The sequence below is a fragment of the Myotis daubentonii genome, chromosome 19, assembly GCF_963259705.1.
Source record: "Myotis daubentonii chromosome 19, mMyoDau2.1, whole genome shotgun sequence".
NCBI classification, from domain to species: domain Eukaryota; kingdom Metazoa; phylum Chordata; class Mammalia; order Chiroptera; family Vespertilionidae; genus Myotis; species Myotis daubentonii.
Window position 1 is genome coordinate 10,893,885 of NC_081858.1, and position 20,762 is coordinate 10,914,646.

General features: G+C 43.0%; 1 protein-coding gene and 1 long non-coding RNA gene across 5 annotated transcripts in view; both read left to right on the plus strand.

Annotated features, from left to right (window-relative positions):
- BRAP (BRCA1 associated protein) overlaps positions 1-4,030 on the plus strand; it is a 33,091-nt gene extending 29,061 nt beyond the window's left edge. For 3 of the 4 annotated variants that reach the window (XM_059676356.1, XM_059676353.1, XM_059676352.1), the window contains one exon: positions 1,393-4,030. In XM_059676356.1, coding sequence (XP_059532339.1) covers positions 1,393-1,756 — 364 coding nt within the window. In that variant the 3' untranslated portion in view covers positions 1,757-4,030. The remainder of the gene's footprint in view (positions 1-1,392) is intronic. The other variant, XM_059676355.1, reaches the window with a different exon arrangement.
- Positions 4,031-8,270: 4,240 nt separating this feature from the next.
- On the plus strand, positions 8,271-20,625 carry LOC132221849 (uncharacterized). Its single transcript, XR_009450085.1, has 4 exons — positions 8,271-8,368; positions 11,495-11,651; positions 16,272-16,458; positions 16,606-20,625. It is a non-coding gene; the product is annotated as an uncharacterized LOC132221849 (long non-coding RNA).
- Positions 20,626-20,762: the final 137 nt, after the last annotated feature.

The following is a 20,762-nucleotide window of genomic DNA, read 5'->3' on the forward strand; positions in this document are numbered from 1 at the left end:
ACATCTCACATACATAGTCTTTTTTTTCTACACAATTAGAATAATACTACGTATTCTATTTGGTAAAATACTCTGGAGATTTTTTCATGCTGGCACATTTTAGCTCTATCATGATCTTTGTAATGGCTGTGTAGTATTCCATTGTGTGTAGGTCCCATAATAATTTTTTAAATATATTTTTATTGATTTCAGAGAGGAAGGGAGAGGGAGAGAAAGAGAGAAACATCAGTGATGAGACAGAATCATCCATCAGCTGCCTCCTGCACACCCCCCACTGGGGATTGAGCCCGAAACCTGGGCATGTGCCCTTGACCGGAATCAAACCTGGGACCCTTCGGTCCTCAAGCCATCGCTCTATCCACTGAGCCAAACTGGCTAAGGCAAACTTTTTGTTGTTGTTGTTAATCTTCACCCAAGGACATTTTTCCATTTATTTTTAGGGAGGTTGGAAGAAAGAGGGAAAGACAGAGAGAAACATCGATGTGAGAGAAGCACATTGATTGGTTGCCTCCTGCACAAGTCCCAACCAGAGCCTGGGTGGGAGCCTGCTACCAAGGTACATGCCCTTGATCGGAATTGAACTCGGGACCCTTTGGTCCACAGGCTGGCTCTATCTACTGAGTCAAACTGGCTAGGGCGGTCCCATAATAATTTCAGGCAGTTCCCATTGATGGACATTTAAGTTGTCTCAAGTCTTCCACTATTGTAAACAACATTGTGATGAGCATCTTTCTCCGTGTGTCTTTTCAGCGTATTCCTGAGTATATCTAGTTTACAAGATAAGTTCCTAAAAGTAGAGTAGCTGTATCAAAGGACCATGTGAAAATTTCGACTTTCTAGTTAGCTCTAAGTTAACTCTGAGAATTTGTACCAGTTCTCACTCCAGTGCCATGTGTAGGAGTGCCTCTTCCTATGTTTGTGAGCTCTTTGGCATTCTGATACATAAAAATGGTGTTTAAATTTGTGGTTCTTTACTTATGAGTAATAAATGCAGTGAGGTCAGATCACTTGACTCTCCAAGAATGTAACTTTTCCTCATAACTTCTTTATCACCATTGTCCTCTCTGAAACCTATTTAACCACTACTGCAAAACAAGAGAAGCAGTAGAAGTTTTACCGTAAACCATGAATCACAGAATAGTTTCTGCTATGGAAAAATTTCTATGCCTAAAAATGAAAAATTGTCTTAAAGCTGTACTTGGGTTAAGTAGTGCAAAATTCTTGCTCTGTGTAGCTGTTGCAGTGGTAGCAAACCAGTCTCCCTGAACAAGTAGGGAGGATTCCACCCTAAATGATTCTGAGATCATAGCTCCTCTGTTCAAGCTCAGAGTAGATAAAGGTCTGTGTCAGCAAATGAAAAATGTGCTTTTGTCTTCCTTTGTTTTGTAAAAGGTGCACTCAGCTAAACACAAAAGTAGCCAAACTCACCACAGAGCTCAAAGAGGAGCAGGAAATGAACAAGTGTTTGCGAGCCAATCAGGTCCTCCTGCAAAACAAGCTGAAGGAGGAGGAGAGGGTTTTGAAGGAGACCTGTGACCAGAAAGATCTGCAGATCACCGAGATCCAGGAGCAGCTGCGTGATGTCATGTTCTACCTGGAGGCACAGCAGAAGATCAACCACCTGCCTGCTGAGACCCGGCAGGAAATCCAAGAGGGGCAGATCAACATTGCCATGGCCTCAGCCTCAAGCCCCGCCTCTTCCGGGGGCAGTGGGAAGCTGCCCTCCAGGAAGAGCCGCAGCAAGAGGGGCAAGTGACCTTTGCAGAAACAGGTGTCCCTGAGACTGTTTTCCCTGGCACGGCGAGGGTGTGCTGGGGCCTAAATGTGAGGGTGGGCCCGAAATAAGTACAAGTGAGGATCAAGCTGCAGTTGTTTGGATCTTTCATTTGCTAGTGTTTGGTGTAATGAATGTAGAGGGTTGACGACTAGGAGAACTGATGGAAAGAGGAATGTTTTAAATGGTGGCTGCTTTTTTCAACCTAATAGTTCACTAACCTCAGACATTCTAATGACCATTTTGCCTTCCTACTTGATAGATGCCCCAAATCTGCTGTACATTTTTCTGTTGTATTTATTGAGTTGGTGTTTTTGACATTCAGTTCTGGGGTCGGTGGGTAACATTCCTAGTCCTAAAGCACCAGACCTCCCTGAGGTCATAGAAGCTGCCTTAGAGAGAGGTTTGCATAAGCTACTGAGGATTTATGAAAATTCCGGAGCATTAGTCTCATATCATTGTCATCCCTCCCTTCCTCTAGGGAATTGAAGGACTGGTTGAATGTTATATGAAAAGAGATTGGGCCTGTAAACCAGGCACTGGCTTGTCTCCAGCAGCCATATCTTCTTGCTCTAGGGCTAGCCAGGAAAAACAACAATCCAGGGCAGACTGAGTAGACCCAGTGTAGGAAAAATGGTGGTGTTTCCACTTTGTTTATTTTTTCTTTCTTTTTTTTTTTTTCTTTTCTTAAGCCTTTTTTTTTTCTCCAGAAAGGAAGGGAGAGGGAGAGAGAAACATCAATGATGAGAGGGAATCATTGGTTGCCTCCTGCACACCCCTTACAGGGGAATGATCCCACAACCCGGGCTTGTGCCCTTGGCTGGAATCAAACCCAGAACCCTTCAGTCCGCAGGCTGACACTCTGTCTACTGAGCCGAACCGGCTAGGGCAACTTCGTTTATTTTTGATGATTCTACACCTCCCCATGAACCTCAAATAAGGAGGAAACTTAATAGTGACTTCAAGACTCAAATCTCAGAGTGAATTTCTTTGCATCTAGCAAGAATGAGCAGTCAGATTTATCATCCATGTTAAAATGTAGAGTGAGGCCTCTGACTAGCTGATTGTGTATTTTGCTGGAATCAGTATTTTTTGAATGTTTACAAAAGATTGGGCTGCATGTTCAGGTTGCGGCTAGAGGGAGCTTGGGCAGATTTTCAATTATGCTTTCAAGCTGTAACCAAAGGGTGTTTCTAAATCCAAAAATTAGAATTTTAACAGAGCCCCCTTTAAAACTGTCATGTAATGCTTGTTGTAGGCCAACAGAGGGGCTGTGTACTTTCTCTAAAAACAAACTCCAAATAATTCGTAATATGCAGTAATGAGCAAAATTAAAATAAGAGCTGTTGGAATTTAGCTTTCAAAAGTGGTAAGTTGGATAGGTTAACAAGACATACTGTTACATGATGAGTTTGTTTTCTGCTTTATAATTAGCCAAAGTTCAAATTATCACATTTCAGAATTTTTTTAGCCAGCCTATGGGTAGGCCTCATCCCCTTTGACCTAAATGTCTTACAAGTTACTTGTTAGCACACCGACTGTGTCGCTAATCACCATCCATTGTTGTGGGATGTGCTGCAGCATTCCCAAAGAACCTTACCTGTAACTTTGCAAAATGAATGTACTTAAGACATTCTCAGTTTTTGGCAGACCGACTTTAAGTCCTCTTTGGACTTACCAGATATCTCAGATATCTTAGAGCAACAGTGGGAATGTAAAACATAACCTAATTCCTTTCCTATAGAGATTCTATTTTATTTAAAATCTATTTTTACACTAGTTAGAATCCTGCTTTTTTGGCCAAGTACTTGTCTTGCATGTCTGACCTTGCAGAAGCTGGGGTGGATTGTAGCATACTAATGAAGAGAATTACAAGTGCTTTACAAAGCTTGCACACTCCTCATTTCTCTCTGATCACCTCTATCAAGCAGCTCTACCACCAGCTGGGAAAATGCAGATTTTCTGCATAGGTGGGATAAATGTTCTGGAAGCCTGTTCCCAGAGAAATGAGCAAATGGGCAAATGTTTCCAAACTACTTGAAGGTTTCTAAAAAATGTTGCAGAAAATAAAAATCTTATTAAGATATGGAAAGAAAATGTTTTTTAAAAACCTGTTAAAAGAGTTATGTTTGAATTTGACAAAATTACATAAGAAAGATGCTTGTCAGTGTTTTCTTCAGGGTGGAAATGAACCACTTAACATACCCATACTACCTTGAACAATGACATTGCATTAAAGTAACCAAACTTTGAAATTATTCTGTTTCATGTGAAATTTGTGTGTCTCCTATTGACATTTGCTTGGGAGTTTATATCTAAATAATGTAAGAAAGTGTCAATGCTTGGATTTCAATCTTGCAACAATGTAGTGAGCAGCTAGATTATACTCATTTTTCTGCCCCTTTGCTCCCAACTTTCCTAACAATAAGTACCTGAACAAATACAGGATAGGAAAAATTATTTTAATTTGGAGGCTCGGGGTAGAAGACCCAGGCACAACTCTTGCAAACCAAAAGCAATGAATTTATACACCTAAGACTTTTTCCTAGGCCCGACACCATGCTGAGATTTTTTTATTTTTGGAAACTGTCACAAAATGTGACTTCCTAGGATACACTGAGGCAGACCCCCTCCTTGCTTGCATAGTGAAAGTGTCCTCATCAAAAGGGCTGAGGAACTCCTACCTAAATAGCCAGCCAGCTGAGTGTGGAGAATTTGGCAGATCACAAATGAACGACCGTCTGTCATCACTTGGAAACCCCTCTCCTAGTGCAGTTGGGATCCACAAGCTACGAATACTACCCTTGAGATTTGGCTGCTTTTACCCGATGCCACATTGCTTGTGATGAAGTCCATGGGCTGATCTAAAAAAGGAAAGCCACTCACAGCATTTGAGGGAAGTTATTTCGTTTTCTCCAGGATAAAACTGAATTAACTGTCGAGGTGATTCTGCTATGGTACTTCTTTCTTGGCAGCAGACGGGCATTTTTCAGGAGTCTCCAGCCCTGACTCCTGCTCCTTCATGGCGCCGAGGGACAATTAAGCCACTCAAAGACATCACCTTTGGCGAGCTCAGGAAGCCACCAAGTAAGTGTTCCCTGGCAGGCCTCCGCGCTGGCCAGACTTCATTCTTGCCTGCGAAAATTTCTGAAACGGGAATCCCAGAATATCTACCTAGTGGCCTCACCAGCAGATGGAGCTTTTAAAGTTAAATGCTTAAGTGACAGGAGAGAGCGAAGTGGTAATAGGGAGAAAAGCCTTTCCCTTCAGTAACCCCGAGTTTTACCCCAGAGCCAAAGCCAAGTGTGTCCTCTGAAGTTGATTTTCCCCCAAACACAGTACTGCGGTCAGCTTGGAGCAAATGGAAAGCCAGTCTTTGGATTTGGGTTTTTGGGAACTTCAGGGAAACTTAATAGGGCTTCTTTTATTTTTTATTCTTTATAGGAGGGGTTGTGGCCTGTTTATTCTGGCTAATCTCATAATCTATTCCTTTACCTGCTCTTATCATTTTTTTAAATTAATGGTAACCCTTTACCACTTAATGCTAACCTTACTTTGCATGCCTGAAACTTCACACCCACCCCGGAATGCTCAGACACTTATCAATAATGGGTTCCATTAAACATTAATTTTGAAAGCTGTCGTTCCAGGAGCCCAAACTATTTCAGAGTCATTTTCTCTAGTACACTTTTGGAGCAGCCTCTCACTGTAATTTGGAAGCTTAGGAGAGCATGAAAGGGGCACTGCATTGGTTCTTAATCTGGATTTTGCATTCTTGCTGTGGTAAAGAAGGCCAGGGAGAGATGAACAATCTGTTATTTTACACAACATGACTGTGGTCCTTGGGGCCTAATGTTGAATTGCTTCGGGTCAGAAACTTCTCACTGGATTCATCTGGAAAATGTGGTTTGGTACTTGGCACGGAGCTGCGCTGGTGCAGGTAACATGCCTTACTCCGAGGCTAATTACCAAGCGCACTAAGTGAACTAAAGCCACCTTGCTCTTTTGCCAAACAAGTTCTAAATCCCCTGACCTGAGACTCCTTTCAAATTCAGCCTCTCAGAATAAATGCAGAGAGGTTTGTCCAGTGAGTGAAGCCAATCAAAGTGTGAAATCACCTGCAAGGTCTTGGAGCATGAAGGTTTATGATACCCAGGATAAATCTACCCTAGCACATGACTGATGGTGCAGTTCTTTCCAAAAGATAACCCTATAGCACTGCACATAAATGTTGAATAGGAAAAACAGTTCTGACTTGGCCTCCACATTTTTTGTTTTGTTTTTTAAATATATTTTTATTGATTTCAGAGAGAGGAGGAGGAGGAGAGAGAAACATCAATGATGAGAGAGAATCATTGATCAGTTGCCTTCTGCACACCCCCTACTGGGGACCGAGCCCTAACCGGGACTCAAACCCTGACCTGGTTCATAGGTCAATGCTCAACCACCGAGCAACACCAGCTGGGTAGCCTCCATGTTTTCGGCCATCTTTGGCTGCAAGAAACAGCAGGTCCCAGAACAAATCTTGTACTTTTGTTCCTCATTTAAAAAGGAAGAGCCCACCGAGATCCCCCTCTCCAGCTGTATCAATTCCTGATTGTAAATTCTCAATCCCTAGGTTGTGGCCCAATGAGCCAAAAGTTCAGATTTTCCCTAGGGAATTGGGAGAAGGTGAATGCCATTAAAACAGTGGTTCTCAACCTTCCTAATGCCACAACCCTTTAATACAGTTCCTCATGTTGTGGTGACCCCCAATTTCACTGTTACAAATTGAACATAATTAAAGCATAGTGATTAATCACAAAGACAATATGTAATTATATATGTGTTTTCCGATGGTCTTAGGCAACCCCTGTGAAAGAGTCGTTCGACCCCCAAAGGGGTCGCGACCCACAGATTGAGCACCGCTGCCATTAAAAGAACGAGTTATTTCCGCCACTGGGGAAAACTTTCCTGTATCACTTGACATCATTATTATAATTATACTTAGCACCAAAAGACTTTGGATGCTAACTGAAAAGAAGCGCAAACTAATTTCTGGGCAGAAAGAAATGATCACTGAGAAAGACCTGGAAGAGAAGAAGAGTAAGCGGAAAATTTTAGGAGGAACGAGGAGAGTTGCTCTCTTGGACACATTCCAGCGGAAGGCGGATTGTGATTTATCGCACATAGCCAGAGGGTCCGCCAGCAGCATTTTCCAGGAATTAGCTTTTGTGAAAGACTTAGCCTTCATCACAGCTATGCCCACTCACACACTCATTAGTTTATGCTTACTCGGAAACAGCCAGAACGGGTTTGCAAAAGGGACAGCAATGGAAGAGCCACGTCACAGCTTCCCCTAACCCCCACCCCCACTCCACCTGTCCTCAGAGGAAAAAATTAAAATCCTCTTTTCAAAATGCACGCCTCAGGAAAACAGCTTCGTTGCATTTGTTTCCATGCTGCGGAAAATCAACACAAACTGGCTTGGATCCCAAACAGGGCCAACTGCAGAATGCTGAGATTCTGCAGCCAGGAAGAACCCGGAGGCCTCCTCCGGCCACCCTCCCCCCAGCACATTCGACTTCAATTATGTGGGAACATGCCTGGGCTGGGGGCTGCTGCCAGAACTCTCCTGGCCCTGCTAAAGGAGGCCTCGTGCTGCAGCCCAAAATCTTTCCTAAAAGTCCACACAGGATCTCTCAGTTGCTGCCAATACTTCACTTTCTCTTTGGCGAGATTCCTGGCTCTCTAGAGCCGGAGAAACTCTAAAGCTCTCCCCTGTGCCTTTCTCCCTCTATGTTGGATCCTCCTCTTCCTGCAGCCCTTTGCTCCTCACCGTTGTAAATATGCCTGCTTCTCAGAACCAGAATAAGCTCGAAAAAGATAACCCACACCAAGCCCCTCCCCCCATCTTCTTGGTTAGCCCTCAGGAGAGAGCTGCCTTTTTGGTGAACTCTTAAAACCAGTGTTATTTTCACCTTCTGAGATAACATTCTTGTGGGAAAGGAGGCAATTGATGCTAAAATCCCTGATTGGATTACACGTCTCTTGTGGGAGCCCCACTAGGAAAACCTAGAACATTCCTATGAGAGACCTCATTTCCAGTGCTGGTTACCCCAGGTAGGCAATGTGGAGGGAGAGGGGCAGACCCAAAATCTCTGTTTCATTTGGTAGGACCCAAAGCTGATCCAGGCACCTGGCACTCACAGAGAAACCAGAGGCGGAAGCATGTCCTGCCCTGTGGACGTTTGACTCCAAGCCTAGCTCCACTTCTTGGATTTCTTTTTTTTTTTTTTTTTTTTTAAATATATTCTTATTGATTTTTTACAGAGAGGAAGGGAGAGAGATAGAGAGTTAGAAACATCGATGAGAGAGAACATCAATCAGCTGCCTCCTGCACACCCCACACTGGGGATGTGCCCGCAACCCAGATACATGCCCTTGACCGGAATCGAACCGGGGACCTTTCAGTCCGCAGGCCGACGCTCTATCCACTGAGCCAAACCGGTTTCGGCCACTTCTTGGATTTCGAACCACTTACCCATCTACAGTTACGGTGCTGAGCACTTGCCATGTCCTGTGTTCATTCAGTCCTCAACATCAGCCTGTGAGGTAGGTAGAGTTTGCCCCATTTAAAAATCGGGAAGCCAGGGCTCAGTGGAAGACAGTTCAGGACTCGACTGGCATTGACTTGAGGTCACATAGCTAATATGTGAGAGGGTGGTGCACAACCTCAGCATCCTCTGGCCCCCAAACCTGGGCTCCTCCCCACCCTACTCTCCTAACTCTGGATCTTGGGAGCAGAAATGACACCGTTCCCAGTGTCTGTTCTGTGGTTGCTTTAACTCAGTACATCTGCTTAACTAAGCTGAATACTGAGTTAAGACCATGTCTGAGTAAATAAACCCGTCCTGTATACTTATCCTCTTCACGGACTTTCTGACTTCTCACTCTGTCTTCTGTCCCACTTCACCTGGACCTGAGCCAGAGCTGATAAAGGAGGTTATAAACAATGCCCGTGGCTTTCCCCACCGTGTCCAAAGGCTGGCTTTTGGGAAATCATTGTAATGCCTATTGTGGCCCCTTCACTCTGGGAGGCTTGGGGCCCAGTGCACACCAACCATTTAAGCTGACACCTCAGTTCTTTTATACAGAGCTTCATGGAAACCAAGGTGCTTCCCTAGCTGGAAAAGTTGCTTGTAGAACAAAAGTCCAGACTTTTTAAGAGTGTAGACTCAGTTACTGCCTGCCAAGGCACTGATAAACAGGCTAACTGGAAACTTTAGATTCTGGCACAATCAGCTTAATTGGTGGCTTCAATTTATTACAGAAAAATAGGGGAGAGAGAAAGCCTAGAACAAAATTGTTATAAACTACTGAGGGATATTATAAAGCAGTGCTAATTTGCAGGTATAAGTGGTATGTGTGTGGTGTGCAAATGTCTCCCAAGAGCTTTTTCTAAAATATTATAGCAAGTCAAATTTAATTTATACTATAGATCCAATACCTATTTTGTGTTATGTAACTCATTTCTATTTATCCTACTTATAATTATATATTCTAAATGCTATAAAATAATAACAAGAGCATTATATTTTTAAAATACACAAGTATATTACTTGTATATTTTAAAATTCTTGAGATATAACCCTATATAATAAAGAGCTAATATGCTAGTTAAACCGAATAGCAGAACGACCATCTGGACGACCTTCCGGATGAAGCCGGGGCTGAGAGGGCCGAGCCCCTTGCACAAATTTCATGCATTGGGCCTCTAGTCTTATATAATAAAAGGCTAATATGCAAATTGACCGAACGGCAGAATGACTGGTCGCTATGATGTGCACTGACCACCAGGGGACAGATGCTCAATGCAGAACCTGCCCCCTGGTGATCAGTGCACCAGAAGCTGGGCTCATGGCTAGTGAGCACAGCAGTGGTGACGGGAGCCTCTCCCACCTCTGCGGCAGTGCTAAGGATGTCTGACTGATGGCTTAGGCCCCCCGTGGGGAGCGGGCCTAAGCCATCAGTTGGTCATCCCCCAAGGGCTCCTGGACTGTGAGAGGGCGCAGGCTGGGCTGAGGGACACTCCCCCCCCGCAGTGCAGGAATTTCGTGCACTGAGCCTCTAGTTAATATATAATAGAATGCAGCTCTTAAGCGTTCCATTGGATAAGTTTTGACAATTGTATACAGCTGTGTGATCACCACCCAAATCAAGATGTAGATCATTTCTATCTCCCTTTAAAAGTAGGATGTTTTATTTTTAAAGCAGAAAAACAGAGGAGAATTAAAAGCACCCTTATCTCAAGAGAGAAAATCATTATAGTGCTTTAATAGTGTTTCTTCCAGCATTTTCTATGCATATTGTTTTTAACTAGAGGCCCAGTGCATGAAATTCATGCACTCAGGAGGGTCCCTCAGCCTGGCCTGTGCCCTCTCACAGTCTAGGAGCCCTTGGGGGATGTCCAACTGTCACGGAGGCGGAGAGGCTCCTGCCACCGCCACTGCTCTCGCCAGCCATGAGCCTGGCTCAGGGCTTCTGGCTGAGTGGCACTCCCCCTGTGGGAGCACACTGACCCCCAGGGGGCAACTCTTGCATTGTGTGTCTGCCCCTGGTGGTCAGTGTGCATCATAGCGACTGGTCGTTCTGCTGTTCGGTCAATTTGCATATTAGTCTTTTATTATATAGGATGGTTTATTTGTCCTTTTAGTAATTACTTTAAGGCCTACTAATTGCCAGACACTATCTAGATTTGGAGGATGAAGCAGCAAATATAACAGTCCCAGTCATTGCCATCCCCAAAACAAACAAATTTCTAATAGTAATAAATGATAGGAATAAAAATGACATGGTGTAAAGGGATAGAAGGGCACGGCTATTTTTAGGTAGGCTAGTCAGGGAATACCTCTGGTTGATTATATGCAAAAAAATAATAATAATAATAATAATAATAATAGAAACTTTAAAAAAAAGCTTAATTCAGACTTCTGGCCTCCAGAACTATGAGAGAAGCAACTTCTGTTGTTCTAAGCCCTCCAGTTTGTGGTACTTTGATATCTTAGAAATTAGCACACTAATCTTTGCTTCTGTTCCCTCTGACAGCTATTCTTTTCCACCTCGCCAACTCCTATTCCCATCGTCAACTTTAAACTCTGCAGAAAACAGTTATAAAACCTTTTAATGGTTTTCCTGGATCTCAGAATAAAATCCAAAGTCTTACCTAAGCCTACAAGGTCTTGTGTGCTCTGGCCCTGACCTGCCTTTCTAATCTCATCTCATTCCACTCTCCTCCTCTATTTCTTCCCAGCTACCTTAAGACGTACATGGTGTATTGCTTTGTTAGGGCCATCATAACAAAGGGCCACACCCTGAATGATGTAAACAACAGAGAATTACTGTCTCACAGTCTAGAAGCCAAAAGTCTGAGATCAAGGTGTTTACAGCATTGGTTCCTCCTGAGGGCTGTGAGGGAAGGCTCTGCTCCAGGCCTCTCCTGGCAAGCAGAGATCTGGCCAAGCTTGCATCAGCAGTGTGGTGCAGAGGTTTGTGCCTGGGCCTGGAGTTAGCCTGCCTGGGTTCAGATCCCAGCTCTGCTACTGCTCGCTGAGTGATCTAGGGAAGGTTATTTGACATCTCTGATGATAATAATATCTGCCCCTCACAAGATTGTTGTGTTAGTGGCTCCTGTCCTGCTCCCTGCTGGCCTCTGTGCTTATGTCTGTCATTCTCCCCCAGCTAGACAACATGCATTTTGAAAGCCGGGACCATTTTCCTTCATCTGCACAAGGCTTGGTCCTGAGAATCCTCTCAACGCAGCACTGCTGGAAGGCATGAAGGAACCAACACAGGCTCAGCAGATGAAATCAAGCAGACTTTGCATGATTGAAGGCAAGTAAGGGAATCCTCACCTGTACGATGCTGGCACCTAGCACATCCCCTGGAATGTATGGGGAAATGAACGGTAATAACCGCTGGCAATGTATTGGAAAGGGCAATAAGGAAAATGCCTGAGGGACTGAGAAAAGGGCAAGGTGATTATGACTGTGCATGCCTGGAATGGTTTAGGGACATGGTGGCATTTGGGATGAACCTAAAAGGACAGAGCTTCTGGCCTGCCTCTATCTGGAATGCTAAGGCAATTTTGGAGAGTATTGCTTTGAGCAAATTCTGTGTGAGTTGGAGGAATGGATATGTGAGATGCCTTCAGCTGCAAGTAACAGAATCCTGACTCAAAATGGTTCCCACAATGAGGGGGTTTATTATCTTACAAGGCAAGAATGGAGGTAGGTCAAGTTCTGGATTGATTAAATGAGCGGCTTAGCAACCTTACCAAAGACCAGGTACAGGCCGAAACCGGTTTGGCTCAGTGGATAGAGCGTTGGCCTGCGGACTGAAAGGTCCCAGGTTCGATTCCGGTCAAGGGCATGTACCTTGGTTGTGGGCACATCCCCAGTGGGAGATGTGCAGGAGGCAGCTGATCGATGTTTCTCTCTCATCGATGTTTCTAACTCTCTATCTCTCTCCCTTCCTGTCTGTAAAAAATCAATAAAATATATTTAAAAAAAAAAAAAGACCAGGTACAGAAGTGCTCTTAAGACACTTTCCTTAATTCTATGAGGCCAAGTATGATTCACCTCCCAAGATTTGGGGAAGGGCCTCACTACCCCACTGTAGTGATGGTTGTACAATTCTGTAAATATACTAAAAAACACTGAACTGTACACACTTTAAATCGGTGAATTATATAGAATGTGAATTTTATGTCAGCAAAGCTAGAAAAAGAATAGTCCAACTTGGATATCTTAGGGACTCTCTTCATTTGCCTTCCTCTCCTTCTTCCTTACCTGGCCTTCATTTATTTGAACATTTAAAAATATTTTTTTTATTGATTTCAGGGAGGAAGGGAGAGAGAGATAGAAACATCAATGATGAGAGAGAATCATTGGTCAGCTGCCTTCTGCACATCCCCGGCTGGGGATCAAGCGGGCAACCTGGGTATGTGCCCTGACTGGGAATCGAACCGTGATCCGTGATCTCCGGGTTCATAAGTCAATGCTCAACCGCTGAGCCACACCGGTTGGGCTATTTGAATATTTTCCAGCACCTATTATATACCTTTCCCCCATTTTAATCTAGCACTGTTGAATGTTCTACTAACCATGAATGCCCTTCAAGGAATGGGGGAAAGAAAAAGATTTTAAGGTCAGCCTAGAATAAATAGTGTATTTGCAAAGTGGTGTAATAATATTGCCCAATAAAATGAGATCAAAGGGTTTAATCAGGCCTAGAGGAGAAAAAGCTGAAAATCACAGACTCAAAGACCATGCCAAAAATCTGGACGAACGCTGAAAATTTCAGCCCCATGCCTGGACATCTTATCTCTACGAGCAGGGCTTGGGCCATTCAGCGTGTGGCCTGTACTTTCATTTTCCTCTAACACAGCCTCTGAAAGGTCCTATGTAACCCAAGAACATCTAGTGTAGTTCTCATTGTCGAAAAAGGATAATGAGGATAAACTTCCCAAGGTCATGCGATTGCCTTTCTGGAGAACCAGTCTATTAGGGTTCTCCAGAGAAACAGAACCAATAGAAAAAAAAAAAAAATATATATATATATATATATATATATATATACACACACACACACACACATATATATATGTATATGTATAACACACACACACACACACACACACACACACACACACACACACACTTGGCTCACTTGATTAGGGAGGCTAAGAAGTCCTACAGTCTACTGTCTATAAGCTGGAGACCCAGGAAAGTTGGTGATATAGTTTCAGTCTAAGTCCAAAGACCTGAAAACCAGGAGAACTGATGGTATAAGTTCTAGTCCAAGTCCAAAGGCCCGAGAAAAAGGAATCCTGATGGCATCATTCCCAGTCTGAGGGCAGGAGAAGACCTATGTCCCAGCTCAAGTGGTCAGGCAGAGAGAGAATTCTCCCTTCCTCCACCTTTTTGTTCTATTCAGACCCTCAATGGGTTGGATGTTGCCCACACACAGTGGAAAAGGCCATCTGCTTTACTAAGTCTAACAATTCAGATGTTATTTTTTTTTCTAGAAACACTCTCACAAGCACGTCCAGAAATAATGTTTTAATGAGCTATCTGGGCATCCTGTGGCCCAGTCAAGTTGACATAAAATTAATCATCACAATCAGCTTTGCAGAAACAATACCTGGTGCTATTTTCATCAGGATGGTTCTAGCAGTCTGGAGTGAGGTGACAAGAACTGGAGGTTTGAAAGTCATCAGATTGATAAAAGTAGGCTTTCTCAGCTTTCTTCTGAATATTAGGAGACATCTTGTGTGTGCGTGTTTTTTTAAAGTTTTAAAATGGATTTTTAAATATCCCATCTCACTACAATAGATCACAAAAAAAGGGCTGCAAATTCTTTCCACCTTGCATGCTGATCCTTTGCAAAGTGATTTTGCAGCTTATTCCATCAAGTGATATGGAGTCTTATTTTCCCACCCCTCAAACCTGGTCTTGGTCATATGTCTTGCTTTGACTTAATGTGACATTAGAAAATGGGACACAAGAACAGACTTGAACAGTGTCGGTGCCTTGGGGTTTGTCTTCTTTTGCTGCTCTTAGGAAACCTTGTGACCACCACCATGTGAACATGCCTAGGCTAGTCTGCTGTCTGATTAGAGACATGTGGCCATGTTGTCTTTATCATCCCCAGCTGATAGGGAGCCAATTGCTACCCGTGACATTAGGCCATCCTGGACCATTCTATCCCAGTTGAGCCAGCCCAGAATGGAAGAATTGTTCAACTAACCACAGAATTTTAAGATAAAATAATGTTTGTTGTTTTAAGCCACTATGTTGGGGGGGGGGGGTTGTTACACAGCGAATGCTAACCAATACACAAATATTCAGGATGTTCTTAAAAAGGCTTATATAACTTAAAAAAAAAAAAAAAGTTCAAGTATCAGGATTCCTGAGTCATTTTCAGGAAACCAGAAGCCTAGCATTTGCTTCCTGCTATGTCAGTGGTTCTCAACCTTCCTAATGCCACAACCCTTTAATACAGTTCCTCATGTTGCGGTGACCCCCAATTTCATTGTTACAAATTGAACATAATTAAAGCATAGTGATTAATCACAAAGGCAATATGTAATTATATATGTGTTTTCCGATGGTCTTAGGCGACCCCTGTGAAAGGGTCTTTCGACCCCCAAAGGAGTCGCGACCCACAGGTTGAGAACCGCTGTGCTATGTGAAGACTTGCCCTGTATTGATCCACTGAGGACAGAAATGAACCACATGTGCAATAGAAGTAAGCCCTGATTAAAGGAGAGTGAAACCAATTCTCATAGGGCCTCAGCTCCAACCTCCTGTAAGTAGTTCTCCAGAAGGACCCTCATGGTTTCTTGGCTCCAGTGTCTCCTGATGAACTACTATGGACACTTTCCCAACTGCCTACAAGGCCACATCACAAGCTATTCTCTGGAAGAGAGCTAAACTTTATCCAGGGGTGAATGCAACCCCTGCCCAAACCACCTGTGAGTGAAACATGGGTAAGGAAGGCTAGTTGTCCAATTGTCCCCTGCACTGCCTGGAAATGCTGGGGTCATTAGGGGGTGACCTGGATGTTGGCCCTATCATGGGGGCCCATGGCTGGTAGCAATGAGCAGGTATGAATAGGAAGCATATGCATTTCAGGCTCAAAGAAGCAAACATGGATAAAGTGAAAGAATTAGTCTCTATTCAATCAAAGCAACTCAGGTTTGTTAAGTGCCCATTACGCACAGAGGGACTCTACATTGATGGGGGAGAGAAGAATCTGTTTCTGCAGCTCCTGTATCTGACCAATATGGTATTTCAGGAGAAAACAATACAAATGTGGCAGAAAGGGATGCAGGCTGAAAAGTTCCTGAAACAGGCCTTTCTTCCTATTTATGTGACTTAGGGTTTTACTGCCCAGAGCTTGAGAGTGGCAGCTTGTGGTTGAATAAAACGAAATTAAAGTGGTGCAGACAGTAATTGATCTGACTGTGGGAAACGAGGAAGGGCAGCATGTGGGGGAATTGGCAGGGAGTGACCTTGGGCAGAGCGCATGCCACTTCTCTGTTCTGGTGTTGCCATCTCTGGGGTGAGCGCCAAAGGAAACAATGCAAATAAAAGTGCTTTGTAAACCATGAAGTGCTATACAAATATGACTTATTCCTTCTGATGCCCTACCATTTTATTTTGTTATGTTTTTGGAAAAGGTAACATGTGTACATGGTAAAATAAATTTTCGAAAGTGAATTTTCCAACAGTCCAAAGGTATACGATAAGTTTCCTTCCTTCCTAGTATCAGTTTTTTTATGCATATGGAGTAAAAAATAGAAACATATACACACATATTTATATATATTCATACATACTTCCCTTTGGTTTAACACAAATTGGTGTACAACATAAAAATATTCTGCACATTTATGTATGTTTCATTATTTTACTATAATTTTTTAAAATATATTTTTATTGATTTCAGAGAGGAAGGGAGAGGGAGAGAAAGATAGAAACATCAATGATGAGAGAGAATCATTGATTGGCTGCCTCCTGCATGCCCCGCACTGAGGATCAAGCCTGCAACCTGGGAATCGACCAATGACCTCCTGGTTCATAGGTCAATGCTCACCGAGCCACACTGGCCAGGTCTTTCCCCTGCCCAGCTTTCTTGAGGTATAATTGACAAATAAAATTGTATGTATTTAAAGCCTACAATGTGATTTGATATTTATAGACATTGTGAAATGACCACAATCCAGTAAATTAACACATCCATCCCCTCACATAGTTACCTTTTGAATTTTCTTTTCTTAAACACAGGTTCTTAAAGATCCTTCCAGATCAGTGCAAAGATCTACCTCTTTCTCATTGAACAGCTGGGAACATTCTGTATTCCATTGCATTTGGGACACCCTACAAGGCATTTCACTGTCTCCTGCCGGAGTTCCTATTCTCTGTTTCAAACAACACTGTGATGATTATCCTTGTACATTCAGTTTTCACCCTGTTGGGAAGGTGCTATTTCAGTTTTGATAGGCACTGCTAGCGTGTCCCCTGCAGATGGTGACTTTCATAATAGTAAGCTCCCGCTTTAATCTATGAGCAGGCAGTCATCGGTGGTGCCAGCTTACTAGAAGTTTGCATTTGATGAACCCAAGGTGAGAAGTTTCTTTTTCCCAGAGAGCGATTGCGCCTGTACTATTGCATGTAGCAAAGTGGCTTACAGCCCAGATGTTGGAGACAGACTGCCCGGGTTCGAATCCCAGCTCTAACATGCTCATACTGCATATGACCTTGGGCAAAGTGACTTAACTGCCTGTCAGATAAAAAGACTAATCCCATCTACGTCATAAAGTTACTGCAGGGTTTCTCAATCACCCTCAGCAATGCTGATATGTAGGGCTGGATGGTTCTCTGTTTGAGGGAGTGGGCAGTCCTGTGCACTGAAGCATCCCTAACCTCTACCTACAAGATGCCAGTGGCCTTCACCTTTCAATTGTGACAACCATAAATGTCTCTAGACACTGCCGAATGGGCCCCTGGAGATGGGGGAGGCAAAATTCTCCCCTCCCATTGAGCATCAGTGGGTTACTGTGAAGATTATATGCATGAGTTATTATGTAAAAGGCACTTAGAACAGAGCTGGTACATAATAAATGCTATATAAAGGCCTGCAGTTATTATCAGCATTATCTCTCCCGAGCCCTAAGGCTTACCTTACAGAAAATAAATAGTTTTGATAATATGGGGGCTTGAGCAAGACAAGGGAGCATTATTAAGCCCGTATCTGATTCCACTCCGGAACAAGAATCCAAGTCCCTATTCTAAGATCATAGGTCAGCAATGTCAGTATTAATTATAGTCTGATCCCTCCGGGGTTCCATTGTGGGGCTCCCGGTATCCTGTAGCACATTTAACAAGATCCCATGCTAATGGCCAGTTCAGCTGTCACGGGTGCTGCACACATCCGTTCCACATCCCTTCCCGAGTTAGTTCTCCAAATGGTGCATACTTCACATCTCTGGCTTTCCATGGATCTATGGCCCCTTGAAACAACTGGCTGCCCACAACAGTCACCCCAAAAAGGGGGCCAATGAAAACAAAAAGGGAGAATAAGGAAGAACAAAAAGACGGAGATTCTTTAAATTTCTGGCTCTCTGCAGCACAAGCATTTCCAATGAAAAATAAAGAATTCTTTCTTCTGTATCTATTTCAGCTGGCATCCCGCTTTTGCCTGGTGAATAATGTCACCACATCATTATTCTGTCCCTCAAGGTAAAACAAAATGAGCAACTTAACCACCAGAAGTGTGCTTGTGTGGAGGAAAGGGCTCATTTAAAAGCTTTTTCAAGTAATGTTGCTGTGTTCCTTCCTATTTTACCACACATCCTCAGGTTTTTTTTGAACCTATGGGAAAGTTGTTACTTTGCATACAAGGTGTATAAATAATGCCTCTTAGAAGCAACCCCCCTGACACACACACATACACACACACACACACACACACACACACTTTAAAAAGTTTTTTTGCTTTTAGTCTTTTGGGATTCCTGGAGTGTCTACAAATAGATTAGCCTTTAAGAATTCCGAGTAACCATGGTTAGAAGAAACAACACTGGTTTAATTAGCCATGGTCCTATTTTTGAAATTACATCTGCTCTCTCTCTTTTCTTAAATGAGGCTTGGTCTTTGCAAAAATTTTAAGAGGATGGATTTTGTAGATGGGGGGGGGGCAGTGCATGTTAGTTTTGATTTGAATTAATTTTCATGCTTTTGAAAGCGAAATCAAGAGTATTGAGTGAGTAATGTAGCATCATACATTAAACATGATCAAATGAAGAGCACTGAAGAGAAATGATTGCAGAGAAATGAATTGCTGGAAATACTGGATCATCAGATGCATGCTGCTGTACAGAGTGATAGCAAATCATTCTTTGCATGGCTGTATCAGTTTTTTATCCCAAATCCTCAGACTTGATTAATCATTGAAGTGATGAAAATGAGAGGGCCATGTGGTTCGTTGAAGGGTCATTGAGTTTCAGAAACCAAGTACATAATCCACAGGACTCGATTCCCAGGTTTGAAAGTCTTTATATGACTTTTCACTTGATACTATTTTTCATTTCTGAAATAGTGGTTGAAATGGTCACTGCTTTTTAAAAATATGTATATATTTTATTGATATTTTACAGAGAGGAAGGGAGAGGGATAGAGAGTTAGAAACATCAATGAGAGAGAAACAGCGATCAGCTGCCTCCTGCACACTCCCCACTGGGGATGTGCCCGCAACCCAGGTACATGCCCTTGACTGGAATCAAACCTGGGACCCTTGAGTCCGGAAGCCAACGCTCTATCCAGTGAGCCAAACCAGTTAGGGTGGTCACTGCTTTTTTAGAAGTTAATTTTTTAGCAATACTTCTTAATATCAGAACTCTTTCAGGACAGTGTTCCTCACAGTCTTTGATGACAAATCTCCAGTGATACTTGGTTTTGTTTAAATCATTTGGGATGGAGAGGGCACTTGAAAATTTAACTTTTATTGGATATGATATTAGTTTCCGACTTCAGCATTTGTCTTTAAAGAATTCTGAATGCACATGGAAATCACAGGAAATCACTTTTTTGGGGGTCGTCTATATTAATTATCTCTGGTTGCATACAAATTACCCCAAAATTTATTAACTTAAACACCAAGAGTTAGGAATCTGGTTCAGGGTCTCTAACAAAACCTAATGAAGGTGCATTGACCAGGGCTGAGGTCATAATCAAGGCTTGATTAGGGGATGTCTGCTTCCAGTCTCTCTCACGTGGCTGTGGGCAGCCATCCGGTCCTCACTGCTGTGGTTGGAGACGTCAGTTCTTTGCCATGTGGGCCTCTCCATAGGGCAGCTCATAACATGGCAGCTGTCTTTCTTTAAAGCAAGTGGGCAAGAGAGGGCAGTGTAAAATAGAAGCCACAGTCTTTTTGTAACCTAATCTTGGAAGTGAAAACTCTTAGTTTTTTCTTTTTTGTTAGAAGGAAGCCACTAGGTCCAATTCAAGTAGAGAGTATTTCACAGGGTCTGAACACCAGAACAGGTTCATATGGGGCCATTGTAAAGGCTGCCTGCCACACCATTTGTCTTAAGGTGTATTATCCTGTCATAAGATATAAAGCCCTCTGACACCACAGTGGCTGTTAAATAACCATGATGTCTAGAATTCAGGTGAGGAATTTGCAATAATAGATATTCCTCGGTTTGGGGTGATAATCCTTCCATAAAGAAAAATGGAGGAGGGTGTATAAAACAGCATGACAATAGACGTTCTCTCGGTTTTCATTTTAATAGAAAGCAGAAATCAATTTTTTTAAAAAAATATATTTTTATTGATTTCAGAAAGGAAGGGAGAGGGAGAGAGAGATAGAAACATTAGTGACGAGAGAGAATCATTGATTGGCTGCCACCTGCATGCACCCCACTGGAGATGGAGCCTGCAACCTGGACATGTGCCCTTGACCAGAATCGAACCTAGGACCCTTCAGTCCACAGGCTGACACTCTATCCACTGAGTCAAACCGGTTAGGGCCAGAAGTCAAATTTTAATGATAAACCTGCAAACATTCCAAGTGTGAATGTAAAATGGCACAGTCATGTTGGGAAAAAGTTTGATAGTATCTTTAAAAAACTTAAATATAGCCCTGGCTGGGTGGTTCAATTGGTTGGTGCATCCTCCCAATGTGCTGAGGTTTAGGGTTGGGTTTGAACCCTGGCTAGGGCACATGCAGGAATCAACCAATGGGTGCATGAATGGGTAGAACAATAAATCTCTCCCCCTTTCCCCCCTCCCCTCGATTCCTCTCTCTTTCTAAAAAAATCAATAAAAAAGAAGAAATATAAAGTTGCCATATCACCAAACATTTCATTCCTAGGCATCTACTCAGGAGAAATGAAAACATGTTTATATGACGATACGATGTATACAAATGTTCACAGCAT